Genomic DNA, 14,222 nt, shown 5'->3' on the forward strand with positions numbered 1-14,222 from the left:
AAGCAGTTTTCATCCTTCCCTGCCATGTGTAATAATGTCCCAAAGATTTTTAAGATACATGTTTGAATGAGATTAGCCGCCCACGCTATATCAATTGGAAGGATCAAGAGCAGCCGAGGATACAATCCTGATCGATGAACAGGCTCTGACCTACAGCATCGTTCCAGAAAAGTAAAGTAAAGTGAAAGTGAAATGAAATGCATAGTCGCCTGGGCAAACAGTATTTATTTCATATATACGCTGGCAAAACATTAACAATCATCACACCTTTCCAAATTGTTTATGGGTTTGGTGATGATTATCTTTAATGCAATGTGGATTTACATTCCTTATTTCCATCTTGTGTATGGCGGCGTTAACATTTTCTTCCGATGTGAATCGTTCCTCAGATATCTGTTCTTTTTTCTGTTTCTTTTTTTTTTTGGGGGGGGGGGTGGTGGAAGGGGTGGGGGAGGCTGCTGACGCTCATGTATTCCTTCTACCAAAAGAGGGGTGATGAATACAAACGCATCCTGCAAACACGGTTTGTCCTCGCAATATATACTATACAGTATTTCTCTAAGGGCAAGATCTATGACGTCAGGATACGTGTATACACTAAACTGACTGTCAGCGTGTTTCATCTCTTATTTGATGAGATTTGGTCCATTCGAGTCAAAATTCAGTGTCTCAGTATACATTGTGCAGTTGTAATGATGCCATCACATTCACGTCTGATTGCTGATGTGGATTATAATCACATTTTTCTCTCGAGCAAACATGTTTTGATCTCGGGGTAAAAAAAGGCACAACATTTTGCTAAGGTTCAAGCTTATCCGCGCAATCTTCATGCATTCACTCGCGAGTTTTCTCTGCCCGGACCTCCCGGTGTTCACACCTGCAGCAGAGGGGGTCTCACTCGTAGCAGAAAAAAAAAAGAACAGAAAAGAAAAGAGAAGAAAAAATGTTCCGCTTTTGTCGGGCCAGAAATCTCTCCTTTTTTTTTTTCAAAATTGAATTGAAAGGGAAAATATGTCAACTGTTGCAACCTCACAATTTTATTAGCACCATTTAGGATCATTTTGAAAATGAAGAATCGGACTAGGCATTTGCCGGAGGAGTTCCATGGAGCGTTCTGACATAATATACCCAGGTACTTTTTGCTGTTGTTGAATAATCGTGAGAAATTATGCGCCTTGGTAGTGGATTGGTGCTGCAAGCATGCATTTCCTGTCACGTCGCAGTGGCCCACTTTCATTTTCTTCCGCCTAGATGTCATTAATCACTTAAATGTGATAGAAAATTGCCACTGCCAAAACATCGCGCTTTATCCGTCTGTGACACGGCAGAGTGCGATGTGTCGTCTGCTCAATGGTGTCTGTACAGCGCGCGTTTTTCTTACTGTTCTTTTAGGCTTGAAGGACAAGTCCACCCTCGTATACATGTGGATTGAGTGAATACAGCTATATTAGTAGAACACATCAGTGAAAGTTTTGGGGAAATCAAACGATTCGTTCAAATGTTAATTATGAAGTATCTGCGTAGTCATTGCTGGATGAAAAGACTACTATGAAGTCACATGCGTAGAACGATATCAGGAAAATATAAAGAGAATTTCACAAAAATTTTATTTTTGGAAAAAAAAAATGCGCATTTCCTCGACTTGTCGCTTCCCCTGCCTTCTGAAAGGGGCAAGTCAAGTGTTCTTTTGTTATGCGGAAAGAAATGAAAATATGTTGAATTTTATTCATATTTCCTTTATATCGTTCTACACATGTGACATCTCAAGCTGTAGTAATAATAAGTGTCCTTTAAAGACGTATAGTGTCATTGCTTGCAGATTCGTTACGTTTACCAGCGTCACGCACTCGATGACGTCACTAGAATATTAGCGTCATTATTGAAATTCACTTTAACTCATCCACCTTGTGTATTCCACAAAGTTTCAACCAATTCAATCCACTGCTTTTTCTGACGCGCCTGGACACGCACACACACAATCTAAAGAAGAAAACTAATTTCCTTGTACAGCAGGTATGACACCTCTTGTTCTGTCGGGAAAACCTTGCGAAGAGACCCGGGAGGCTTTAGCATCAACACCGAACAGCCGACAATACTCTTTGTCAATATATACATGTATATGTAACTGGTTACAGCTCGTTATTCCGAAGGTTCGTTATTCCGAAGGCTCTTTAGTTCGAAGATTCGTTATTCCGAAGGTTTGTTATTCCGAATTTCATTTTCGGATCAACGAATCTCCGGAATAACGAACCTTCGGAATAACGCCACAAATGTTAGGATTAACGAACTCTTTAATTCATTTTCGGATTAACGAACCTCTAGGTATAGGGAATTTGCTTGTTTCGGATTAACGAACCTTCGGAATAACGAACCTTCGGAATAGCGAACCTTCGGAATAACGAACAGCACCCATGTAACTATATGCTACAACTGGTCAAACTTTAGGAGGAATCTTGAACTGAAACGGAGCTTTCATTCATCTCAACAGTGATTCTAATTATGGAGGCATAGACGTGACCGCGATTGACGAGTGAGCAGGGATACAAAAAGAAGACTCTGAATTCTGATTTCCATACACGAGTAGATGAGGCTCATTAGTCCAAAGGTATGACGGTAAAGGTAGTTCACCTGGGACACGGAAACACTGATCCTTAGAATGTGTCTCACCTAAATACACATAGACCTCTCCAAAAGTCTGGCTCTATAACACGATTCTCATAATTGCAGAAAGGCAGTTATATAATAACAGCAACGGAATGGCTCGTATGTTTTGATCCCACACTCATTTTGTAGTCACTTGACTGTATATAGCGTGAAGCTGATAGCTGATAATCATACAGAAGACTTCCAGGTATTATAATGAAAGGAGACTTTTGTCAAGACGGAGATTAGAAAAAAAAACACCAAAAAAATTATCGTATAGTAATATTGATGTTCCTTGGCAGTTTGAATTCCTTTGTATCGTCAGTGCCTTGTTGCCATCTCTTAATGTCATTAAACTGAATTCGTCTAGATATTTTGACATAGTTATTTGCGTTCAACCCATACAAGAGAAGCAACGCAAAATAGAAGATAATTATGTTAATTATACAATATTGTAATGATTATGTTATAATGACTTAAAATCGGATGTTCTTCCGTCGTTACCTTCGCTATATACAGGACAGGAAGTAATGATTGTAAAAGATTGAAAAGCTGTGTGCTCCACTTGACTTATTGGTCTTTACAACTTCCCCTGCCCTACCCCTCTTCATCCAGCAGCGAGGGTAAACATCAAAGATTGATAATCATAACCATGACCAGGTAAATACTGCCTTTGTGCTCGTCATTGTGTAACGCTCTTTTGTTGGGCCCGCATCAAACAGATAATTCCCCCCGATGTTTCCATGGCTTTTCACGTCCTGAGACAATGGCTGTGGTCTGGTGGACTAGAAACAAAAGAAGAGGGGCAGGAAGGGGGCATGAGAAAGCTCCCATCTTTTTGTCGATTGATCTATTGGAGGACCCCGTGTTTCCCAGAGTTCACCTTTTGAAAATGGTTGCGCAAGGAGCGGAAAGGTTTAATGAGTTCGTCTCATTGTGCGACATAAAGACGCGCTTCGAGTCAATTGTCACGAAGCAAGCACCTCTTTAACCCAAGCTGACTTGGACGCACTTGTTTCCCAGCGGATCGTTACAGCGCTGATAAAACAGCATTGGGGTGTACAAAGAATGCACAAAGAAGACGGTATTCTTTATATCTCACAGTAGATAGTATACTGTCTTGATCATTTGTTTTGTTCTTGTTTCGCGCTCGATAATCCATAATAACGATGTTCCCTAATTATTGCTCTTTTGAAGCGAGTTCTCATGACCTCCGTTCAGAGACACATTACGGGTACATCCACACGCAGCAATGAATACTTTTGTGACGAGCGAGTCGTTAGTCATCGCTCATTGGTCGATACTTATCCCCCAGTCGACCAATCACACGAGACTTCGTAAGTTTGCATGAAGTGTTTGTCTCGTACGCATATTCGTATTTGAACATGCTCGGAAGGATTGGTAGTGTTTGTGGTGTTGTGTACACGGCGGCATAGTGCGCAGGCGGCCAGCTCAAAGCGATTATTTGACACAATCGTCCAGGGATATCGGTTGCAAATACATCTTCGGCCCAAACTCTTTCTTCATCGTTTTGAAGTCACCTTACTTCATTTGTGCACGATAACAATGTCGCACTTTTGAGAGAAGAAAGGGAGGATAATATTTTCGTTTTCACACAATAATTGCTGACAAGTGTTAAGTGAACTGAACTGCTGTCGCAGACGTGGACAAAAATATCCTTGTTTGGAATTAGTGACGACCACGACATTATCAGATTTTCCGAGGATACATTACGAGGAAATATCATGGATAATTCGGTGGAAGCATCCTCGACAAGACTGAATGAGAGCTCGAAGCGAAGGACTGGTTACTGTGGAAACGGAAGAGAGGTCCACAAGTTTGCTTGTCGCGTTTGTGCCGTCTGCCTCTTGTGGATTTGTACCTTTCTCTCGGCGCCGACAGACGTGCATGCCACATGGATGTAAGTAGCTACATTTAGGGATGTGTCCTTTCCTCGCAGGGAACGAATTTTGTCGAGAAACGGTACACCGTCACACTGTGAAAGCAATGCAATACTGCCACTCACATTATGCTCGTTTTCTCACGAAAATGTATGTTGCTTTGGCGATGTCAAAGCTACTTATAAGAGAGAGGGGGTGCCTGTATTTCATGACGACCGTAATGGACTGATGGGGATTTTATCATCATTAAATTTAGTCCTAACAAATACTTCACCTTATCTTAAAGTCCACCCTCCATTTTACATGATTTGTTTCCTACAAGCTTCTGCTCTGCTGTTCCAAATATCATAAATATCGCATTAATGTTCAGTAAGACACAACGATAGCACCTATCTGACTGTATGTTTGTTTGGGTTTTTTCTCTCTCTCTCTCTCTCTCTCTTTCATGTCGTCAAATTGCAGCTTGTGCGGAATAAACGAACTCCTTTTCCTGAACTACATAATGTAACTCTGCCATTTTGAAAGACATGCCCACGCTCGTTCATTGATCATATATGATATATATATGTGGTTGCAATACTGACCCGGATATAAGGTAAATAATATATTATTTACCTTATATCCGGGTCAGTATTGCAACCACACTTTACAACACATCTCGATATGTTTATCAGCAGTCGAGTGACTGCTGGTACAATCCTTCTACTCTTCTTTCCCCAAACAGCTGCTGGTCATTTGTTTTTCCTCTCAATTTCCCCCAACTTATTGAGATCGATGTTCCTTTCCCATGCGGGATGATGCAGCAAAATATTGTGGTTAAGATTACGTTATCCTCTGCCACGTCTTGTGTGCATCGATATACACCATACAGTATATTTTGAAGTTCCCCATTCCCAGATTTTATTTACTTCTCTTCTCTCCTGATCATAAAGAGGTCATCGCTATAGTGATAGGTTGATGTAGTTGTTGTTGTCGTTGTTGATGTTGTTGTCATTCTTGTTAACCTTTTTTTTTGGGGGGGGGTACTGGACGGAAGGGGGTTGCTGTTTTCATCTGTGATACACCTACTCCCCGTCAGTCACACAGATGACGCTGTGCTCTGCGGGGGAAGACGAATGAGATACTTGACTCGAAGTTGAAGTTTTGTGGACGGACGGAGAAGTCTGCCACGGAGCGAAGAGCCGGGCAGTTCCGCTTCAGCGTTTGGGGAGATTTGCTCGAAGCGAAGTATCTCGCCACTTCGTCCGTGACAACGTGAGAATTTCTCCCCCATCGTGGTCCGTGCGTTTTTCTCCCGCTAATCCTGCAGCTAAGAAGAGCTGAAGGACTGGTGACAAAAAAAAGGGAGTAATAATGTAGTCTAACTTCAGCTGCCACTTAACAAAACTGACGGTTGGGAAATGAGTTTCGTGCAGATATAAATGATACCCCGATAAGTAATTTGTCCTTAGGTAACGAAAATGATTCTTGACAACAAGCGGTGTGCCGTTCATGGAATTATGCACCTTTAATCCGGAAAATCTTATAAAATCTTATACACCTTTAAAGCTTTTAAGCATCGTTAAGTAATAAGATAAACCGTAATTTTTGACACTCATATAACAGTAAACACTACTATCTTTGAAATACGAATATTAAAACGTCTTCTTCCATGGTTCTGGCATCAAGCTAAGAACCATGTTTGATGTACTAAGTTTGTTTTTGTTCGTTTATTTTTTCCACTGGATGTGAACAAGGCATGCTGCTTGTAAGAAGTGAACGTTTTGAATAATCTGTGGTTTAATATTTCTTCTTCCAAGTACATTTCTAGCGAATGCCGAGTATAAGTCGGTAAAATGTGATCCATGGTTGTGTGTGTGTTTTTTTTTAAAGAACCCTGATAAGAACCTTTTAACCTTTTCTGAGTCAGGGACTTTGGACAGTGTGTACATATACAATACGGTGGAATTTTCTGTGTCAATCGGTACTCAAAGCACACAAAGGACTAAAAGTTTACCACCTGGATTGTTTGAATATCAAGACGCATGAAAAAAAAAAGGACATATGGAAAGACGCCTTGAGACGAGGCTATCATCATGCAGAAATGATTCCATTGCTCCCGTTATTATTGTCAGGTAAAAATGATTCGATTGGATCTGACGGGGAGGAATGATGTAACCCCAAGACAGCGTCTCCTCAATTCTTCATCCCGAGTTTTCGTAGTTTCTGGTAGCGTATCAAGCAGTGCACATCAAGGCAGACACAACTTCCATGGTACTCTGACTCTGTGTATAAAGCCAACATTGTAACGGGGTGAAACTGTACATACATTGCTATATTTGCCGTGAACTTTGCACAATTAAGGAACGTTCCTGTTTACATACCCACACTTGGACACAATGTAAACGCACAATTTGAAAATGCTTATCTAAATTCCGCAATATGTGTAAACTGTAACTTTTGTTTTATCGATAAACCGATGACAGGGTAGCAATCTAGGTGTGATTTTCGAACTACTATCTGTCAAACAAGATAAGGGGGGTCGGTGGAGACACGCTTGCGCTGAGCATACAAAAGTGGCTGTGTTTATATATTAATACATGTCTGTCTTAAAACACTCAGCAAATAATGTTCCATTTCCTTTTATCAGGCTGGGGGGGGGCGGGTTTGTTTTTGTGTTTTTGGTTTTATTTCCTTTCGCCGATGCTTGTCTAAGGAGTCTTGAACTGACATTAATGCTGGCAGATATATTGACCAGTCTGTTCCAATTTAATGAGAAAATACATGTACTCACGGAACACTGCAGTAACTTTGCAGGAACGATCAGCGAAGGGGGAGGGGTATACATAGACAGGAAGTGACGACAAAAGGCGAACCGGAAGTGTAATCAACAAAATAATGCGATTGTTCGCTTTCATACCTGCATATCATGGAATGTACGGGACGAACGTTCGCCCGAAGACTAACAGGAAGAACCCAGCTAAGAGAAAGACGGTAGGGTGTACCTATAGATTAAACGTAAATATGTACTAGGAATTCCTGTAGCATTAAAGGACCGAACATCACTACATCTTGGAATGTACTTCTCTCACTTGACTGCGACGGGACTACTGATGTTAATTACATTGATACTAATCGTCTTATTGCATCTTCTCAGGGTAGCCTCTTCTCTTTGAGGTATTCTATCCGATGTCCCTGTATATAGAGCTCTATCATCACTACTTTAGCATTGCCAAGTAGGCCTACCCATCTATTCGCTTGGGTCAAGAAGGACAACGTGCACAAATAATTTGCCTAAGGATTAGCATACTACAGTATGGGCCTAGATAGGCCTACATGTACCACCTAGCGGGACTCGAACCTCCAATCTCCTGTACCACCTAGCGGGACTCGAACCTCCGATCTCCTGTTCACGCATGCAAAGCCGCACCTACTACACATCCGTGCTCCCGCGGCGTTCACTGGACAGTGCGTAACGCATTGTTCAGTAGTGACTGCGCCGATACTCAACAACCGATGAGTCTTTAGGGAAAGAGGCGAATTTAGAATTATAAGAGTACCGAAGAGATGATGTCACAGTCTTTTGTCATAGCTTGGGTTGAAACCAGATGCGAGCATGGTTAGTTACAATAGTGTTCACAAACAGGGCCAGGAAGGTTGACTTTAGAACCAGTTTCTATGGCGATAAATGGCTATGACATTTTACTTTGATAGTCAGTAGAATTGTGGAAATTATTGCAATTGCGGTCATGGTTAATAAAAAGAATAGAAACCCAATTTGTCCGTGTGATGTAATTAGTCACGAGGAAATAGGGGCCTACCCTAGCCTTTTGTTCTGAGTGAGAATATAGAAATATAAAAGTATAATATGCAAAAAGTCATTCCTCAACGTAAACACGTTTCTGGATAACTTGTCATTCAAAAAGAGTTTGTTGGGTTTTTTTTTTCACTCCACACAATCAAACTAAAAGGACCGACGCGACGAAAATTACCAATTTTTGAGACAAACACACACTGTCAATCATACCATTTAAGACCTAATTTATGAACGTTACGCCCCGCGCTGATTTTCATTGTCCTATGGGAGAGGCGGGGGGGGGGGGGGGCACTCTTCACGTCCACTAATGCCAATGACATTGAGATAAGTTATACTGAAATTCCTGACAGGCATAAACTGGTCTTAAATTGGGCGATTTATGGTGTCAAACCCTACCTATACGCCCTCGTCACACCTGTGGCATGAACATCAGGGCTAGGATTAAGGATATTCAGCTGCGCAGGAAATTGGTAATGGTCTTCTTTTCCTTCGCCATGTAGGGAAAATCAAGGATGTAGATCTCATAAGAGAGAGATTTTTGTTTTGTTTTGTTTTTAATGGAAGTCCTTTTCCACATTACTACATCCCTCCATATCTATTTTGAGCATTATCACATTTAAAAATGAGGAAAGAAAAAAATGCAGTAATAACAGCACCTTTTGGTGTCATGGCGGTTTAAAGGCACAGTGAAGTTGCTCGAGTGAAATGTCATAAGCTGTTTAAACATCAATGCAACAAAGATTATGGCATCAATACCTTAAAGGTCCTCACGAAAACTCACGTTCCATATTTACCATAACACCAACACAAAAAAGCAAAAATACAATGGTGTGGTCACTGAGATTATCTATTCTAACAAGTGGATAAGCGTCATAACGCCAAAACAGAAAGTCTTGGGTTCAAGTCCCTGCCTCGCGTGTACGTTCTTGGAAAAGATGTTTTGCCCGCCGTATCCCTCTCGGCCGCATTAATAGTTAGTATTTTGACGGGTATACACTCCACTATGTTTTGTGAGTGAAGCTTATGAGTATTTAATGAGACATGAGCGATTGATTCTTTCGTTTCCGTGGGTGACAGACTTACATATACGCTTCTCCCGTTGTGTAAGGGCATGGATGGTAGGGTCCATGGTAAGGGTGTCTAGAGCAAAGCACGGTCGCTCCCTATTATTTGATGAAAATTAATGGGGATAATCTCTTATAGATCGGGGATAACCTCTTACAGATCGTTCGAAATTGATTCTTTTCGTCAACAGGCACTGGCTGTCTTTATAATTTACTCAAAATATCAGATGTTTTGCTATGTGGCCTTGTCTTTGTTTGTTCCGCTCATCTCGGTAAATGAAATGCCCGTCGCTGCCAGAAAGCGCATGACCGCTGACACGCCGTTGCGTTTGTGCCCAGCCAATCTGTGGCTTGGTGATGTCGATGGCCGTTCATGGCAGCAGATTAAAGTTGTCGCTCTTTGTTTTGTTCTGTTTCGTGTTTTTTTTTTCCTCGCTATCATTACTAAGCCAAATTACATTAATCTTATTTTATCCCTCCTAGGATGAGTCACGGATCGTGGTCACTCTATATGCTTCTAAAATGAAAATACCGTAGGTTGTAGGCGTGTATAGAATTCCAATAAGCCCAGTAAGCCACTATTTACGCAAGGCGAAATATTTCTTGCAAAATTTGTGATAAATTCGCACAGCCGGCGCGTGTTTGTGGCCGTGGCTGTTACAGCACGGCGCATCCGTCCGATTACCGGTATGCATGATTATGGCATTGGCATCCGTTTATACTTTTATATAGTAAATTATAGGTAAACGCCCTCAGCTCACGTCATCATGTCATAACACGCATATGCCAATACGCACGCCAATCTCGTACACGCACGTACATTCCAGGAGCCCCTTCCCCTTTTCCCCACGCAAACATACGTACTCAAACAAATATACACATCCATTCGTCACCCTCCTTCATTTTCACATTTGGCATCCCGGGTATGAAGACATCTTGTTGACGAAATAATATGACGAGTTGCTTGACAGTTGGTCATCTTTCATTGTCGACAGTGAGAAGAAAATAAGGCAGAGGCTTTTCAAGCCCGCCCTATACAGGAGTATCCTTACAAGAGGAATTCCGGACCAGCTAAAAGTTATTAGTACGAAAGGGAGGGAAATATCGGTGGCACAACAACATGTCACACATTCTGACACCAAAACAAATCACCACCAACAATGATATCAAACTTAAAGTAACAAAAACTTTATTCTTCCCTCGCCTCACACGGCATCGTCCCAGTCTCGAGCCATATTCTTTTCAACGTGGGCCGAACAGGCCACACCCACTTTGTACAAATGCATATTCATGACATTATTCAGGAAAGGAAAAATAAAATTTATAAGTACAACACTGAAAATTTGATCAAAATCTGACTTTGATTAGAGAAGTTTGAAATATTGTGAAGTTGAAATTGTGCTAATTTTCACGAAACATTTCTTGAATAGTCAACACGAATATGTAAAGAGTGAGTTGATCTTATCGTCACACAACTTGTCATTATAGTTTGTAAATAAGATTTTGACATTTCCAGTTGTTTTTGATGTTGTTCAAGTGCATTACACCCCAGTCTCAATTCCTAATTTACGTGACTCATTATTATTTTTTGAAGTTATAAATCAGTTAGGAATAACATGTTTTACACGTTCACAGCAGAAGAATTGAATTTTCATTTTTTTGGGGGGGGGGGGGGCACATAAGCAATAAAAAAATTGTGAGGTGATGACAACATCAGCTCACTCATGCATATTCATATCAACTGTTCACGAAGTGTTCTGCGAATATCAGCACAATCTTGAAGAATTCTATACATTTGTAACTCCCTACTTTTGATGCGATTTTCATCGAATTGGCACTGTTGTGCTTGTAAAAATGCACATGTTGTATGCTTTCTTTTCAGACTAACTTTTAAGTGGTCCGGAATTCCCCTTTAAAGACATAATACTACAGCAGGTGATTCTTACAGAGAAAGAACTATTGTACACACGTATAAACCACACCCTACTATGATTATTCATGATTTTTTACATCACAATTCGCCCGAAACGATACCAAGATCCTCAGCTCACCTAAATTATACGACACACTCAGTGGGATTAGAGAAAGAAAACGCATACACGTACGAACGTCTGAAAATTTTATCGACCCCACACAAATAAGTAGTAGATTCCGAATTTACTCGACCTTCCCAAGGGAAACTTCTGCGACTGTCTTCGTGAAATATCGTGTGATGTTGCAGTCACCATGGAAACGCGACGTCATCCACTCTTCCAACCGTGATGTCGAGTCATGCATCCCGGCACAATGAAGATTTTCCCAGATCGTAAGCAATTAAAGGGATGGTATAGATTCGGTTAAGATGGCGATTCAGGTTCTAACTTTTTGTGAAATCATTAGAAACCATTTATATGAAATATGAAATATTAAAGAGCATACGATTCTAACAGGAATGAAAAATGTATTTGATAAGAATCGGTTACGAAATGGCTGAGATATCCAAAAACAAAGAAAAACAAGGTGGTTCTAATAAAAGGTGGGACTAACCTTTTATTAGAACCTCTTTATCTTATGATATCTCAGCCATTTCAAAATCGATTTTTCATCAAATAAACTTTTACTTCCTGATAGAATCGTATGCTCTATCGAATATTTCATATAAGTGGTTTCTAATTATCTCACAAAAAGTTAAAACCTGAATCCCCATCTCAACCAACACTATACCATCCCTTTAAGGGGGATGTCTTGGCCCTTGTGTGTGTGTCTGGCACCAGATTCTGAGAGAATGATACCAGAATAATATTTTATTATCTCCTTTTGTTATCTCTTCACATTTGTCATCTTGCGACCGGAAGTGCTTATCGTTGTTTCGAAAAAAAAAAAATTACAAGCACGTGCACACGATCAGAACGACGATGACTTTGAAAGCAAGCAAGTCTGGGGATGAGCAGGCCTGTGAGATTGCAACTGTGGAACCTTGATGTCGATATGATAGATACAATGATGCTTCCAGCAGGTGATGCCATAAGTTTATGACTTCCTGGAGTTTTTCTCCTTTTTTTTTGGGGGGGGGGGGGTGGTGGGGGAGGTGGTCGTCCCAAAGTGATTTGAAGATGGGACGTGTCTGACCTGACAATTTGCTATTCATCTTTCTCGTCTGCTCCAGAAACATCGTCCTGCATGGGAGCTTTTTATTGCTTTGAGTCATCACTTTGCCGGTTTTTGGCACACTTTTTCTTGCCTGTTGACACATTTTATGCCAGGATTTTCCGCTAGTGTTGACAAGCTGTTGTCATTCTCATGTTTTGTTTTTACCTCGCCTCTCACCCACCCCATACACCCCCTTCCTTTGATCTCTCATTCTGTTGTATATTTTGTTTCTCCTACCATCTAATTTCATCAGCTCATTATCTACAGTTCACCCTCTCTCAGTTGTTGTTCCCGTTACTCATACCCGCCAACGTGCAGCTCGAACCTCTTATAATCCTTAAATCGAATCGTCTACTCTATTATTCAATCTATCAATGATCAACATCACTGAAAGTCGTTATTACTCCCTTTCCGCGCACGTATAAATAAGTCATAAAGATCCTCTTTTTTGTATTAATTACGTGGTAAACGTTATTGGTCTCTCACACCCTCATCTCCTCTCACTCCATTGTTATCTAAGTAGTGACGCACCCTTCATCTTTGGGAGCATTAATGAGGCGGACAGCCCCCCCCCCCCCGGACTCTTGTTGCATCTCATTACCTCATGCTTTCTGTGACGGACGTTTCCGCCAATTTGCGAAATGTCACCTTCTTTCCGGATTGTTTCAAAATAATCTTTCTCTCTCTCCTCCCCCCCCCCCCTCCCTCTCTCTCTCTGCCTTTATTTCCTTTCTCTTTCATTCGTCTTGATCTCTGATGGGCCTTTTCAAATTCTTTTCAGAAACGATATTTCCGGAATGTTCGACTGAATATTCGAGTAGAACGCGAAATGGCGACCCACAATCAGCTGAATCGAGTCCTGAGAAATTTTTGCACATAGCGCGTCGTTGTTAAATTATATGTAGATATACTATGAAGTGTTTGAATGTAAAACCAGTTATATTCATTTCTATCAATTTGAGATATTTGAGATTAAAGCTGCAGGGAAACAAAGAAAATAGTCAAAATACAATTTATACAATTATCTATAAATTATATTTTGATTATTTTCTTTCTTTCTGCAGCGATATCTCAATATTGGCATATTATGTAATAACTTAAATAATATTTTTTTTTTGTATTCTTGTTATTAATGAGTGCAATATCATTGAAAAGTTCTCATTTCTCATTGCTCATTACCACTGAATGACACGGAACACGGCATCAACCACACGCTCAATTTTACTCAGTAACCTCATCTTCCCCCATACTACCTCAACCTCCAGATCGTTCGTCTTTTCATCTCCTTACATTTAACCGAGTTGGAATATGTTCGTTAGGACATCCACTTCGCTTCTTCGTTTCGCAACACCTCCTAATTTGCTCGATTTGCAATATTTTTCTCGGGATACCTTAACAGACTTGGAATATCAATACTCCCAATGGGTCAAGATCTGACCTGAGAGATCACTACTGGCCCTGGATACCAAGTTACACCAGGGAGGTGGGTTCTCTTTCCACCTCCCTGGGTACACCATGGTTACCATCTTCTACGATACATGCCTCCTTTTCCACCAGGGATATACCTCCTTACAACACACACGGCACAGCGCCTCCTGCTTGGGAAACGCAATATTTTTCCCTCACGGATACACCAACTCAACCACCTCATCCACGGACTGCCACGTCATATGAAGGATAACCATCTCG

The 14,222-nt window shown here is 40.9% G+C and overlaps 1 protein-coding gene across 1 annotated transcript in view; it reads left to right on the top strand.

The window, feature by feature from the left end:
* The first annotated feature begins 4,388 nt into the window (after nucleotides 1-4,388).
* LOC140238271 (protein Wnt-16-like) overlaps nucleotides 4,389-14,222 on the top strand; it is a 36,988-nt gene continuing 27,154 nt past the window's right edge. Inside the window, exon 1 of the mRNA XM_072318210.1 lies at nucleotides 4,389-4,564. Coding sequence (XP_072174311.1) covers nucleotides 4,389-4,564 — 176 coding nt within the window. The remainder of the gene's footprint in view (nucleotides 4,565-14,222) is intronic.

Source organism: Diadema setosum, chromosome 2 (genome assembly GCF_964275005.1).
Source record: "Diadema setosum chromosome 2, eeDiaSeto1, whole genome shotgun sequence".
NCBI lineage: Eukaryota > Metazoa > Echinodermata > Echinoidea > Diadematoida > Diadematidae > Diadema > Diadema setosum.